Below are 16210 nucleotides of genomic sequence, written 5' to 3'. Positions count from 1 at the left end.
TTCTGTAGGTTTGATCTTGTACTGACATTCATCCACAACTCATGAAGTCATATCAAGGTTTTGATTGGCGAAGGTTTGGTTTTTAGATAACCTAAAATTTATCTTCAGTTTTTAAATATATCAAACATTCGTATTCAGATTGCCAAACATTTGTATGATTTTAGCCTTTTTCAAGAATTTTACTTTCAAGAGCAGAAATAAGAGACTTACAGGGCAATTCTGGCAACTGTCCTTCAACTTAATAATTGCCAATTCTGGCATCTATCTTGGGCTACAACTTTTTCTTTATTATCTAAACGCTTTGTCGATGGCGACATGATTTTTTTTTTGAACTCGGCAGCGACTCCATGAATTTGTATGAGTTTGACATAAAAGAAGAGGAAGAACTTTATCCTTCGCTGGAAAAATAGAAACAGATCTAATCCGGCCACAACCACTGTCGTCGCGTAACCCTTTCGTCGCTAAAATAATTATCTACACAAGAAAAATAATACGTAGAAAAATAATTTGACAGCTGCGGTGTTTAGCTCGTCGTTTTCATTGTGTTCGGACTATTACCGTTATGCTGTCCGCCTTTTAGCAATTAGTTTTTTAAAAATAGAAAACAAATTTAAAAAAGAAAACGAAAGAAAACGAAAATAAAGCGAAAATAAATACGAAATATATTTAAAAATTAAATTAATTAAAAAAAAAAAATTTCTTTCTTTTAAAACAACAAAATCTCTAAACTAAATTAGAAAAACAAAAAAATTATTCAAGAAAAATGAATATAATACTTAAAAATTAGCAAAAAAAATGTTTATAATTAAAAAAAAAATTTAAGTGTTATAAGAAAATTAAATTCGAGAAGCAAATTATATTGAAAAAGAAGAAACAAGTAAAATAAGTTTCTAAAAATTTTATATACAATTTTTTCAAACAATAAAAACTATAAATTAAAAGAAAACTGTACTAAAAGAAAAATCAATTGATTTTAAGAAGGAAAAAATCAAATAACTCCCCAAAAATGAATGGATATTAAAAAAAATATATTATTCTTTTTAAAGAATACATTCAAATTTTAAAAGAAAATAAAATGAATAAATAAGTAAACTAAAATAAAAAAGCAAAGAAATTAAATAAAAAAAAAAAACAATTTTCTTTTTAAAACAATAAAAGCTAAAAAGCAAAATAAGGAAGAAAAAAGTATATATAAAAAGAAAAAAAAAAATCCGCTACCTGAGACTCGAACTCGGATATCTCGAATGGCACGCCCGTGCTTTGCTAAATCATATACAAAAGCTTTCTCTTCAAATAGATTTTCACTTTCAGTGGTGAATGATAGAGCTTTTTTCTAAGACTTTTGTGCTAGAAAGTCTTTCGAACTATCTTGCCATCTGTTTTTTATTTGTCTTACGAAAGTCTTTTTACTATCTTAACCAGAATTTCCCTGTTAGTGACACACTTTTTTTGAAGCTTTACTTCTTGCACAATAATCTTTCGCTTTTATCAGAAAATATATTTTTTTTCATTCTAGATTTAGTTAAATAAAAACTTAATACTTTGGAACTAAACAAAAAAATTTAATTTTCCTACAGGTCATTTGTTTTATGTAAATACATACATATTTATGCTTCACCGCTTGCTGTTAACGAAGTACCCCAAAAAAAAGCTATTGGCAGCGTGCGTTTCGCTTTTGTTTTGATTTTAAATTCGTCTTCTTTTTACCGCATTTTCGCATCGCTTATTATCACTTTCTTTTGAAGTTTTTTTTTTTGTTTAATTGTTTCCACTGAACACAATTTCCGTGCTTATATAACTATTTGCATGAATTATTTATACACAAAATATTACATAAATTGGTTGCGCTGGTTATGGATAAAAGTTGCGATATTTCTGCGGGATCGATAAATGATAAATACATTACGTTTATGGCATAATATAGGAACTATACAATATATATATTTCGATATAACAAACGTGCGCTGTGTACAATTCGAGTAAGTAGCAAATAGTAGGTAAGTGATTGGCAAATTATAAGATTATCTTATAAACATGCTTACGCCCCTGCATTGAGCGGAAGTGTACACAAATACGAGCAATTATGAAGTGCTATGTATTAAGTAGTATTGGCAAGTCGGAAGTAACGGAATGCATCAAATCTTTGCGGATACTAATTACAGTTAAGATAATACTTAACTCAACTTTTTGAGATACAGACAAATATACGTGCCTATATGGTACACATGCGTTCATGGAAAGAAAAACTTTTTCGATATTTTCCGTCCTTATTTGTCAAAATATAATCATTTTATGAACGATGAGAGCTAGCCGAAGAGATCGGAGAATTTCTCTCACGCGATTTGTCACAATTTTCGAGTTAGGTTTGCCCCTAATCCAGGGTGTCTTACGTGTCCGTCGCCATTCGATGGTTTACAGTCAAAGGATTTCGATTTTATTTTAAAAGCACCTACCGGATACCAGTCCACCTCGGAGAGCAACGCTGGACTCGCCGCAGGGTGGGGATACGACCGCCCTTTCGCATTCTTTTATTATTTGGTCGCTGACAGGTTTGAGATCAGTACAAAATATTAAACAGGAGCAGTCGGCACAGGGGTCATTAAGACCCGTTCGGAGCCATCACAGAAGTAACCGAATTATTATTTTTATTTTTTGTTCGTTTTCGCCAAAGCTTGACCTTGCCTGGTTGGCCTCTCCGTCGAGCAGAGTGAATGGATTTAGGCCGTCCATGGGCACAATCAACAATAAAAAGCGGACAACTCAAACAAAAAGGCATTTAGGTGTATGTCCGGACAGCTCGAGAGGGAGGACAGAAGTCCGTTCCTCTGTAAGGGCCCAACGAGAAGGAAGGCCTGCATATAGAGTCCTTAAGTTGTTCGCGACAACCTCAAGACAAAAAGTGGTGGTAGACATCAACCGTAGGAAAACTTAAAACTCCCCTACCGGAACCAAAATCTATACCTGCGATCGCTAGACAGCACCGCTAAAGCACCCTAGAGCCTAGAGACTCACGTGCTCTTACGATTGCGCACCGGAAAGCGCTCGATGGGCTCCATGTTCTTTCAGAGAACCCGGTAGATTACATCATACCGGAAACCTGACTGCAGTCAACTGGTGGTCCATGTTGTAGGCTTCTCCAAGTTTTGAAAGAATATTGTTGTAAAGACCCCGGGTTCCGAACCTGTAGTAACCTGTGATGACAAGAGAGCATTGTTGGTTTATAAAAAGACTATATTCAGGCTGGGGAAGCTCTAATCTTGTTATGGCCACGTAACTGTACAGGGGGTTGATATCTCCAACAGATTGCGGAACAGGGCCAGAGTCCTGAAGGAATCCTAACCGCTGGGCATAATGCTAGAATTGCTTCGTCTCTCCAATGACTCACTGTTGACTCCAGATAGTAGGATGGAGAATGTTCGAAGTAGGGGAGCGATCCAGTATGTCTTCCCAAGTATTAAAATACCTCGGACCGGATAGTACTAGAGGACGGCATTAGGTGTAGTGGGTTACAAAGTCTCACACTGATGATGCTTCCTCTTTGAAAGAAAAAAGTATTTCCGGCTATCCGGATATTTTTGGAATCAGCTTAATATTTAAAAATTAAATTTATTAAAATTCACTGAAAAATGTAGCCATTCCAATTTACATACAAGATGCCAGCCAGCCAGCCAATTTGGGCAACTTTCCACTTATGGCTGGACATAAAAAGAAATTGATACAACCTAATGGGGCGAATTCGATTTGTGCGCTGGTTCTTCAGCCAATTAAGCAAACCAAATTAGGTATTTTCCATATGCGTTTGACACGCGTTGGGGGGAGAAAAATAATATTTAATACATTCCCGCAACACAAAAGTGGCGCGAAGCCTGTTAAAAAAAAAAAAAATGTTGCCAACAATATTTGGCTAAACGGGAAGTCAGCCACTTTGCCTTTGGGGTAACAAACGATTAAACGATTTTCACTTTCAGCTTCACAATTTCACATAAGGCCAGAAGGCAAAAAACCACTTACTTCGTTGGTTATGCTGGATGCCGCCATGCTGGAAGATTTGCACACTGCTCTTAGGTCACAATTTAAACAAAAGCACAAAAAAAAAATGTAGGAACTAAGTAAATTCGATTATTAGCCGGTATGACGCACGCACGCGCGAACGTTAAAAGTAACGCGATCGATATTTTTAGAAAACTGATTTGCAACTGTTATACGAATAATTCACTTGAAAACACTTGAACACGAGTTTTTAATCGAAGCCACTTAAGCTACATACATACATACGTACTAAGCATGCAATGTGGGCTCAAAACGAGCCGGCAATGCGTCGATCGGCTTCGCGGAATCAAACTAAACTAAACCATTTGCAACGCGTGCACTTTCAATTTATGCAAACAGAGTATGTACTTAATAACGGCAACGTTATTGACAACAACGAAAATGTAAAGGAAATGAAAGAAAACGAAACGGAAAAGCAAAAAACGCAAAAGAAAAGCAAAAGAGAGAAAATGAAAACGAAAACGAAAAGACGCATCAGTGAAGTTACGTGTAAGGAAAGAAAAAGAAAAGCAGAATCTTCACCAGGGTTGCCACTTTCATAATTTATTACCAAAATTGGTAGAAAAAATTTGGATTGGTAAAAAGGTAAATTTTTGTTCATTGCGCTAGATATTTTGTTTGAAAAACAAATAAAACTTTTCGTTCCCGCTTTATTTCTCGTAGTTATTATAAATTTATTTGTACATTGTTTGTAATACTAAATTTCCATCGACTATAAAGCTGCATTCCGAAAAATTCAGATTAAAAAACTCGAAATTTAGACGAAAATTTTTGTAATCGTTCGAAACGTTTATGGGTTTGGTTTAATTGCAAACAATATTCTTATACAAACAAAAATAGGAAAAAAAAAAAATTACTTGAACAACATTGTGTATATAAAAAAAATTACCAACGGGTTTGTTGAGTTTTTTTTTTCAAATAATGAAGTTTCGTTGTTGCCTTTGTTTCATCACTTTCGCTTTTGGTCGAAGGAAACCGAGATGATGTCATTAATATGATCTCAAATACCATATCAATAGTTAAATAAAAAGTTCCTCAATAACAACTTTTAATTTCTATGGAAATAGTTTTTATTAAATTAGCTAAAAAAAATGTTATTGGTGGATATTTTCCAGATGTGGTAATTTTTTTTTTTCAAGTGGCTGGTAATAAATATTTTTTTAGTCAGTGGCAACCCTGCTCTTCACTCAAATTGAGTGGCAAAGATTGCCTCGATGCTGCAGCGCTTCGAAAACATACACGTACACACACACACAGGCACCTACAATTTAACACACATACGCACGCGCATGCCGCCATGCATAAATAAATAGTAGATAAATTCATGATCGTTGATCAGCTGTGTTTGTTTGTTGGCTGACTTTTTAATTGCTCTTTGCCGATATAAAGATTTATCTATGACTGGATTAAACTTTGACCGGTTGTTGTTTTTGCTGTTGCCTGTTGCCTGTTGCCGTTGGCATAACAAATTGTAGCTGTTGTTTGGCTTTTGTTTTGGATTCACTTCGCTTCCGTTTACAAACGATTTGCTGTGGTCAAATGAAATAAAAGTTTTCACAGTTTTGCAAAATGTTCGCGTGTATGTATGATACATATGTGTGTGTGTGTGTGAGAGTCTATATGTTATTGTATTTATTTGCATTTTTGGTTTTAGCGCAGCTACGCATGCGCAGTGGTACTTAAGCGCAACTGGGCCAATCAAGAATAGATAATACGCCGTGATTGTGAATCGAGATCAGTGGATCATTATGTCGTCAAGTTTTTTGTTTTTTATTTATTTATTTTTTATTTTTTGCCGGAACTAAACACAAACAACGCGTGACAAAACACTGCATTCAGAGTGCACACCGTTTTTTGTACTGTCTCGTCCTCCTTTAAAATCTACACGATTAACGAATAAATTTAAGCAGATTATCGGATGGCATTCGTCTCTCAACATATCGCTTCGCTGTGAGAGTTTTAACTTATAGAAATTGATATATTTAAAAAAAAAATAAAAAAAAAAATAAAAATAAAAAAAATAAATAAAATACGAAGGAGTTTGACAAAGGAAAAAACTTAGCAATTTTAGTGGAAATTTCCCTGAAATTTTATATGAAAATTCTAATTGGGCTTGTCAATGCATAATAATACATACATATGTATGTATGTATATGAGCAAATCTCACAAGTTGTTACATTTTTCGACAAAAACGTGTTTTTGGCCGAAAATGGCGGGTGGCACACTCATCTGAGGCAATGCATTAACTTCAGTTTTGCATAAAGAACAAGATTCCATCGCGAAATTATTTTTAAATGAAAACTTATAAAAGATTTCGAGCCCTAACCGCCAAAAGAACAAAAGCGAAATTTTTTTCAAAATTTTTTTGTGAGGCCGAAATGCATCTAGATGCAATTTTTAAAATAAATGTCGCTTACGTTATTTTTGGCGATTAGGGTTCGATATACTAAAAAAGGTAAAAATAACACCTCGTTCTCATATACCATTAGTTGCGTATGTGCAGTATACGCCCGGTAGCACCATACACAGTCAGCTAACACGTTTACTAGCACGCCTTAACTTAAAAGTAATATTATTTAGAAATAATCAAATAGCATGGGAGATTTTTACACAGTATTCTTCATGCATACAAAAATTTTAGAAGGAATTTCGAGTGTGCAATTAAAAATTGTAAAACTGGAATTTTTGTTTTGCAAATCGTCATACACACATATCCTACTAGTCTTATAATTGTGAATTTTGTGAAATTTTGTAAAACGGCTGGACGTATTTCAATAATATTTGCCACACATATAGGTTGTCTTTCGAAGAGAGTTGCCACCTTTTCCAGAATAAAAAAAAAAAATGAATTATTATTTTAAGAAAATATTATAACAGTGTAGATGTCAAACGAAAAAGGTTCCAAAACTATGTATTTCGAACATATTTTTTAAGAGGCTTGCCACTTGTTTAAAACCCTAAAATCTTGTAATTATTTGATTAAATAAAGTATCATAACAATATGAGCATCAAACTAAGGAGTCTATGAACGCCTTTTTCGAAAATATTTTTTAAGAGTGTTACCACCTGTTAAAAAAAAAAAATTAATATCAATTTAAATAACAAGTCGAACGAAATATTTTAATATGGATATCAAAATAGAGAGACTTTATTTTGAAAATATTTTTTAAGAGAGCTGCCACCGGTTTCGAAATCAATTTAACTAGCTTGCTAAATAAAATATTTTAGTGTGGCTAGTAAATATCATAGACGTTTTATTTATTTGGAAAATATTTTTGAAGAGGGTTGTCATCAGTTTAGGAATTTAATCGACAATTAAACGCTTATATTCTAAATTAGAAAGTTGAGTGTTTCAGTATGTTTCAGGTCTTTCTTTCTATAAAATTTCGCATGCAGATAGTTTAGATCTTTACTAAAATATAGCATATTTTTTGAAAAGATTAAATCGAATTCTCGCGAATATTTTTCAGAAGTCTTGGACAAAAGGCCCGTTAATAAAAACTCTATAATGGAAGGTCCTTAAAAGGCACTTAGAGGGTTAAAATGCAATTTAGTTAATTAACAAAACATAAAATTCCCTCCATGCTGCAAAGAAGGTTTAGAAATTAAAAATTGATCCGCCCTAATGCCGATAAGTGTAGGTGTTCACAGTATACCTATGTTAAATACATATATGACCATTAGCTTGAACTAAGCTTTCTTTCGCACTTAACCTAACCCGTACAAGTTTTTTATCTTCGGTGATCCCCTGTAAAATTGTTTGCTTAAAATTTTCCGGCAACATTTTAACCCTACAAGTTCGTTTTTTTAACGACCTTCCGTTATAGCTGCTTCAATAAGGGGTCAAAAGTGCCCATTTAAGTAGAAATTGTAGGGATAAAATGAACTACAAAAAGTTCCTGACTAAATTCTACTGTAGAAGTCTAAGGACAGAAATTGTATTTGAAGTCGTTTTAACCGTGATGTTTTCGATAAATCAATTGCAATTTCGGCCAAAATTTTAAAAGTTTAACCCCTCTTAAAAAAGAAACTCAGACTATGTAGACTGGTATTGTATTGGGCAAGGTTGGCCTGGGAGAAATCCTCTTTTATAATTATTAGCATTTGTTCGTGTTGAGTAACCACTGTTGGCCAATTTTTTTTTTAGAGTATAATTCTATTTAAAACGGCCACAAAAAATATAATTAAAAATATGCAAATAAATTCTGATGGCGGTGGGATTCGAACTCACGACCTCGCTGCTCACTTAAACCGCAATACTGCCGTCTGCCAGGGTACAATTTTATTCAGATTAGTTGGTCGTTAATCTGCTTTAACTTTGCCGTCTGTCTATACTATAAGGCCAGATTAAACAAAACTTAATCTTTGGTACATTTTTGATCTACATTTTTTGAAGAAATGTTAAATTATGCTTCTTTTGTGTAATGCTTGCCTATGTTAAGAACTCATATTTTGTACGACATATTTCCAATCAATCATAACTAACTCTTGATATTGTTTAATTGCAGTAAAATATGCCACATTTTACGTTTACCCTCAGCTAAAACATAAACTTGCTTACTTTAAAAATAAACATACGTAAGCAAACATATATGTATTTGTATTTAAATTAATATTTTTGCCAAATACTGATAACAAGTTTAGCGTTTCTGTAATTTGTAGCAGCATTTCAAGCTTGAAACGGAGTTGAAATTTAAAAATTTTTATTCGTATGTATATATTATCTGTTTAAAAGCTTTCGTGAATTCCAATTACTTTTCGCCACTTGGTATGGTGTAACTATCTGCAAAAGGTTTATGCATCAATTTTAACCGGTTTTTGTTGCGAAAAAAGTGCACATCGAAAGACTTTCTACTCGTTAAACTGCATCGACCTATTAAACATTCATTTAAGCATATTTGCAATTTCACCGCTGTACGAATGATGGAATTAGTGCAAAACAAAAAATACAAAATAGATAAGTAACCAGTTTTCAAAGAAGTGACGTTTTTTGTTGACTTGAATTTCGCTTGAAATTGTGCTTTTTATTAAACCGCATTTGTTTGGTAATTTTAACTGCAAAAAAAAGTTGTTGCATGTATTAGAGTTATTCAGAGAAATTTACGCAGGTAAATTATAAAGTTAAATTCATCAGCAATTTAAGTGGAAAATTTTTTTTTCATTCATATTTAATTCAAAAAAAAAACAAAAAAAAAACAAAAAAGATATGTTTAACCTGAATTGCTTTTGAGAAACAGTAGATACTTATGTATAGCACTTAAGGTGGGAAAAATTCCACATAGTTTAAAAAAGGTACCATGCTGTTCAGAAAAATATTTTAATCGAAATAATTAAATATTGTATCTCTCAATTCTCGCAGGAAATATTTTAAATTAATTTAAAACAATTGACAATTAACGCATCGCTGATACTAGCACTAATGCACAAATGGACAAAAGTAGAAATATGCAAGAAGTGGTAAAAAATGAAGCCGGTTTTTTGTACCGATTACAAATTTTGAGAAAATCGCAGTGATCACGCTGATTTACTTTGTTATGGTTATTTCAAAAATGAAATCGATTTTTTCTTGGGCCAATGTTGTAACTAAAGTCCGTTTTGCTCCATCATGTCAGGACTTTTTCCTAACCTCAAAATACATGGCGAATATTTATTATGTGATAGGCAGCTCTCTGAAGGTTAGAAAAAATTCTGAAGTGATGGAGCAAAACGGATTTCACATTAAATGTTATGAATTGAGAAAAGATAATACTGCTAATGTGAAACACCCCGGCTTTCGAATAGCCTTTGTCCTAGAAGGAAGTGAGCTCCATGCAACTTTTACTTAGGGTTTACACCGGACAAATTACTGTCAACACAATTATGCCGAAATGTTCGTTTTGTTGTAAACGCGGCGAATTCATATTACAACAAACACATCATTTTGACATAATTGTCTTGACAATATTGGCCGGTGTAAACCCTAAGTTATAGTTCGCTTTGTGTTTTGCTACGCAGATTCATTGCCATCTCTTCGCCATTCTTACTTCGCAAAATTTTTTTTTTCAAACATACTCGTATGTATATATGTATGTCTATAAATATGCAAGCATGCAAATCAACACAGTTGCGTTATCGTTATGCTGATAAATAGCGAATCGTTTTGAGGCAACTCGATTTTTGAGTTCAAGGTGGTTCCGGTGGTTTTACACTGACACTGCTCTTGACTGTATTTTAACTGAATATGTAAAAAAATAATAATAAAAAAAATAAAAAAATCGATGCATAAATAAACGGCAACGGAAAGGCTATTGAGAGCAACATTGCTAATTGAGGCGTGCGAGTTTTTAATTTTTGTAGCCGCTCTTGCCAATTTTTTATTCTCGCTCTGTTTTAGCTGCCGTTACCATTTGGTGAATGAATGGAAAAAAAGTAAGATAAAAAACTTCAGCTACACCTCTGATATTGCCACATTTTTATTCTTTGCATGCAATAACTATATTCGCATGGGAGGGATTTAATCAAATTGTGATCGCTGATATATGTAGTAGCTGTGGTTTCAGCGAGCTGTTAATTGCATTTAAAGTAAAGTAAAACATGAAAACATTTTAAACACTTCAGAAGTTAGCTTTTTATGCCGTGCTTTTAATATAACCATTAAAAATGCTGTTTGTTAATTTTTTTTTTTATATAAATATTACATTCTTTTCTGCATTGAAAAGCTTTACCTTTTACATTACTTACTCTTCCTCACCCATTGAATGCATATTTAAGATAGGCAATCGGTAAAGCTTAAGCACTTATTTACATACATACATATTTATGTAAATATGTATGTGTATACATTTACTTTTAACTGAACTTTGCATACACCTACGAGTTGATGTACATATGTACATATGTATATTTACTGAAACTTTTATTGCTAGTTGACGTTGTGCGAAACCTTATGGCAGATTTACCAAAAAGGCAAGTTCGCTGAACTGTACACAAGCACACAATTTACATCTGTATTTATGTACATAATGTGCGTTTACCTCAATTTATTTTCACCCGGCCCAATTAATTATTGCACAAGCTATTTATTTTTAGTTTGCTTATTTTTATTATTTTTAGCGAGAATTATTCCTTTCGACTACGACAACCTTGTTTTTTTTTGAAAAGTAGGTCAAGATTTTTAAAAATGTTTTTCATGTCGGAAGCTTTTGTTGTTCGGGTTATCTGCACATTTACAGAATATTTAATTTCATTTAACAATGTATTTCCTTTATTCTTTTGCAGGTAAAGTTAAACGTACATAAGTATGTATTTTTTTATGTACATATACATATGCATCAGTGAAAATTTATACGCATACGCATGGATTACATACAAACATACATACATACATATGTATATATATAGTACACACGAGTATTTACATACATATGTATACATGCATATATGTAAAAATGCATGCCTATGTGCCCTCGTATTGAACTTGAATCGAAAAAATCTTACATAAATATGTTTAAATTTCCTACAAAAGTTAAATGAGTGCAACCGTAATTTAATTCCCAGATATGCATACATACATACATATTTAGGTACATTGGTATGCAAGTTCATGCTTGCAAGGTTTTGAACTTCACTAACATACTGAAGCAATGTATATATCACATACATACAGCAATGAAATGAAATCCGAGCTATAAGGATTACTATATAGCACATCTTTTGAAAAGAGCTGGCAACATTTTCATATAAGTCCAAATCAATTAATTAATAATTTATACAAAATATTTTAACAGTGTAGATATAAAATTCAGGGGGTTTCAAAAGTTTATTTCCAAAATATTTTTAAACAGGGTTGCCAGCTGCTAAAAACAGTTAAAATTGAATAATTAATCACGAACGAAACGAAAGCGGCTTAAAATGATTTATTTTGAAAATATTTTTTTTAAGTGTTGCCATCTGTTCACAAAGTTAAAATCAATTTAAAGAACATATTAAACGAAATATCTTAATTTGGGTATCAAACGACAACGGCTAAAAGGCAGGGACAGTTACAACTTTTATTAAAACAAAACACTCTTTAACAATTATTTTTAGACTTTTATTTAATTACTCCTTAAAAAAAAAAACATTTTTTTCTGATTTTTATTTTATAAATCCAAAATAACAATTATTTTTGATTTGTAACTAAATAATCTGCAAATAAGAGTAGTTTTTGATTTTAAGTTATAAATCTTAGATAACAGTTCCTGAAGACTTTTATTTATAAAAGTCATCAATATAAATCAATCACGGACTTTTATTTTAAATCATACTTATAAAAGTCATTTGTATAAGTCGTAGTAAACTTTGGTTCTCCAACACCTTCTTAACTGCAAAAATTGATAATGACTTTTATACGTATGATTTAAAAATAAAAGTCGGTAAATAAAAGTCTTCAATAACTGTTATCTAAGACACATAATATAAAAATCAAAAATAACTGTTCTTATTCACAGATTTTTTAGATAAAAATCAAAAATAATTGTTATTTTGGATTTGTAAAATAAAAACAAAAATAATTGTTGTTTGTTTTTTTACTTTTGCATAAAAATTACAAAAAAGAATTATTTTTAAATTTGATTCTCGGTGAAAAAAGAAACCGATTGGTAAGAATGACTTAGTTGCAAACAAAGAACATTTCTTTCATAGTAAATTTTTCAATGACAGTTTTCCCTGCCGAAAGTACTACGATAGGAGTTTTTACTACTATTTCGTTATTCATAATCCCGTACTCTCCAATGTTCGATTATACTACTATTTTGCAAGAAAGTTGTATATTTTATTAAAATTTATAAAGTAACTGAAACAATGTCGCATTGAACACTCCCAAAGCCTAGTGCTTGGAATCACACTTTTCCTTTCACGTTTTAATAAAGTTTCTTAAGCCAAATTACAGTATTATTTAAAACTATATAATGGGTATACAATTCTTTTCACCTCTTGGAGGAAAAGCTCGTTTTAGGTCCGAACATCCAACGAGTGCTGCTGGAAACAGCACTTACGCTGTTACTTCGAGTACAGCCGAGATGGGGCCGAAGCACAAAAAAGAGCCTGCTAAACTGGTAATGGAGTGCCTCGACAAGCTGAAGGATCTTGGTCTGACCAATCGAGCTTGGGTTCCCTGGAACATATTCGTATTGAAGGAAACGAGATTGCCGATAAACTAGCGAAAAAAGGAGCATCAGATGCGACTAGTAATAGTGTTACTGTTATTTATTTATTTCTGTGATGTGCCCACAATGTAGGAGAAAGATGCCTAACGGGTTAATTATTAATTTACATTTAATCTAAAAGTATGTACTCGATGGCATTGTGATTATAGGTACATATGTATGTATGTGTGTATGTATATAAATATGTCGCTAAACCAACTTGGCCTTTCTCTCGAGCCATAATAATTATGCATGTAGCTGTATTGATTGCCCTTGGTGATGTTGTACTCATATATTCATTCAGATGGTGGAGTTATTAGTGGCTCAGTCGGTCATTTAGTAAACTGAGGACCACAAGTTCATTGTCTTAGCAACACAAGCGACAGCTGGCAGGGGCCAATGGGACAACATGTTGTTTCGCATGTCATTCAAAGCCAACTAGCTCCGTTATTAGCATAATGCAATTTAATTGTGAGTTAATACATACATACATACATACACACATACATATGTACATAACTACGTAGTCAGACATTTCGCATTAGTAAATTGTCGCTTTCAAATTACTCATTGTAAAAAGATAACTGCTGAAGCTGTCATTGTCGCAGTATGTATGTACTATGTAGTGATACCCTACAAGAAATATATGTAATTATAATTTAACTTGAAGTTGATTAGGAAGGAAATAACGGTGACTATATATATCTGACTATTTTCTTTGAGGGAAGCTCACTATATTTCTATGGTATGGCCCCGAAGGAGTCAAGGGTGATTACCTCTGCATTAGATGTCAACTAACTTGTAACCAACTACTTTTGGGCATAAAATATCAATAAAGAAGACAAAATTTTTTATATTTTTTAAATTTTAATTATTTACTTTTTTTACATTACATATTTGTTTACATACTCTGCTGTTAGTAGTCCCATATTCGAAATCTGTCAAAAATAACTTCAAATTGATTGTACAAAATTTCGATCTTACTTTTATTTGTCCTCAATTCGAAAATACATTTGTGAAGTGCAGAAAGAAAATCTATTCAAAGTAAAATTTGTATGAGGGTATTTAAATATAAACTTGTTTTAAAAAACAAGCTCCCGTTTATGTCTGCATGATTCCTGCATTACTTTTCAAATAGTTTTAGTATGGGATATGTATGGGCATCTATAACTATAACGAGCGCGGCTGCAACTAAATACATATGTATCTAACCTCCTCAATTGGACTTTTGTATGTCTTAGATTGTGACACTGGACTATTAAAAGTAAAATGAGTCGACAGTAGCAGAAAAACCAGGTAAAGAGCTTAAAAAAATTATTTTTAGAAGTATGTAATAAAAAGTTATTAAATCCAAATCATCGACTACATACAGCTCATACATAAATGTTTATATACATAGATACTAAAAAATATGGACTCTACATATATGATTCTCATTTTCGTGCATATTTTTATCTAATTTTTTGCATATTTCCATATTCCCAGCTGTTGCTTTTGATTTTGATTATAATTACTTTGTATTTTTTGACACTGCGTCTGTCATATGCCATTATTGTGTTTTTTTTTTTTAAATTTCCGTTCTACCTCATTTTTCTACATTAAAGTTGAAGCAAATTAATACTGATTCTTTAAAGTTTCAAGGCTGATATTTTTTGTTGCTTGACAGCTCAGTTGGCGGCTATGTTTCATGCAAATTTATATACTTGGGCGTACTTTATATATATTGCGTGTATGTATGTGAAGCTTCTTTAGGGTGAGATTTTACTTGGGCATTAACAGGGCAATTCTAGCCAAGCTAGTTGAAAGCATTTTTTTAAGATAATAGGCAAAATAGTTTGGAAGATTTTGTATATTCTGGCACGAAATTGTTATCTACAGAAAAGCTCTTTTGCAAACTTTCACTTTGAAAGGCGCTATTGACAGGTATCATTTGGGCATGTTCTAACTGCCAAATGAGAAATCCGTGGTTCGAGTATTTGGGCAGCAGTATTTTTTTTTTACTTTTGTTTTCTTTTAATTTTTAGATTTTATTGTTTTAAAAAGAACATTTTTTTTTATTTTAATTTAATTTCTTCTTCGTTAACTTTTTTTAATTTATTTAGTTTTAATTTTTTAAATATAATTTTGTTTTAATTTTCAGTTTATACTGTTTTTCAAAGAAAATATATATTCCGTTAACTTAATTTAATTTTTAGAAACTTATTCTATTTTTTTATTTTATCGTTTTATTTTTTTTTTTAATTTGATTTGATTACAATTTTTATTATATTTTATTTTTATTATTATTTTTTAATTTATATAAATTGACTTTGTTTATTATTTTTTTTTAATAAAATTCTTCTTTTTTTTTAGATTTTATTGTTTAAATACGCTGCAGTGATAAGCTGAACTAGTATGCACAAATTACAGTTCATGAACTATTGTTTACGGATAAAAATCATACCAGTTCGTCATGGACTATAATTATACTAGTTCTCCGCAGTGAAATTGCAAACCATCCATTAAAAATACTAGTTAATTAACTATTATGTGAATTGCCAAAACCAAAACTACATAAAATGCGGTTAAGTGCTTCCCTCACAAATATCGTCTGTGGCGTCGAGTGAAAACTATCAATACTGGTTCTGAGATCTAAGGTCGAGTCTGCTTGGAGGTTATTAAAATAAAGTAAGTGAATTATTTCAATTTAAATACAAAATAAAAATTGTAAATTTTCATAATTAATTTGGAAAAAACCTAAAACAAAAATTAAATGAAATAATTTTTTTTTCGTTTTAAACCAATACAATTTAAAAATTACAACAAAAGTTACAAACAAAAAATATAAACAAGTAATTTTTAGCAAAAAAAAAAAACCGACTTCAACTCTCATATAAAAAAAAAATAGATATATATATCTCATGATCCACTGATCGGATCTTAACCAGATTAGTATGGGGCCACCTCTGAGAATTATCGAAATCGGTTGACGTGGTCCAAAGTTATGCGGTAACAT

The 16210-nt window shown here is 31.8% G+C and overlaps 1 protein-coding gene across 2 annotated transcripts in view; it reads right to left on the bottom strand.

Moving 5' to 3' along the window:
- Positions 1 to 16210, bottom strand: part of LOC118742601 — a 59026-nt gene that overhangs the window by 19625 nt on the left and 23191 nt on the right. Inside the window, exon 1 of one of the 2 annotated variants that reach the window (XM_036474801.1) lies at positions 4012 to 4331. The exons of the other annotated variant lie outside the window; for it this stretch is intronic. Within the exon in view, the coding sequence (XP_036330694.1) occupies positions 4012 to 4038 (27 nt within the window). The 5' untranslated portion in view covers positions 4039 to 4331. Of the gene's footprint in view, positions 1 to 4011; positions 4332 to 16210 lie in introns of those variants that run through there. 2 annotated transcript variants of the gene reach the window in all.

Source organism: Rhagoletis pomonella, unplaced genomic scaffold, assembly GCF_013731165.1.
Source record: "Rhagoletis pomonella isolate Grant_MI unplaced genomic scaffold, Rhpom_1.0 Rhpom_scaffold_00007, whole genome shotgun sequence".
NCBI lineage: Eukaryota > Metazoa > Arthropoda > Insecta > Diptera > Tephritidae > Rhagoletis > Rhagoletis pomonella.
This window is presented reverse-complemented; position numbering and strand designations above follow the sequence as displayed.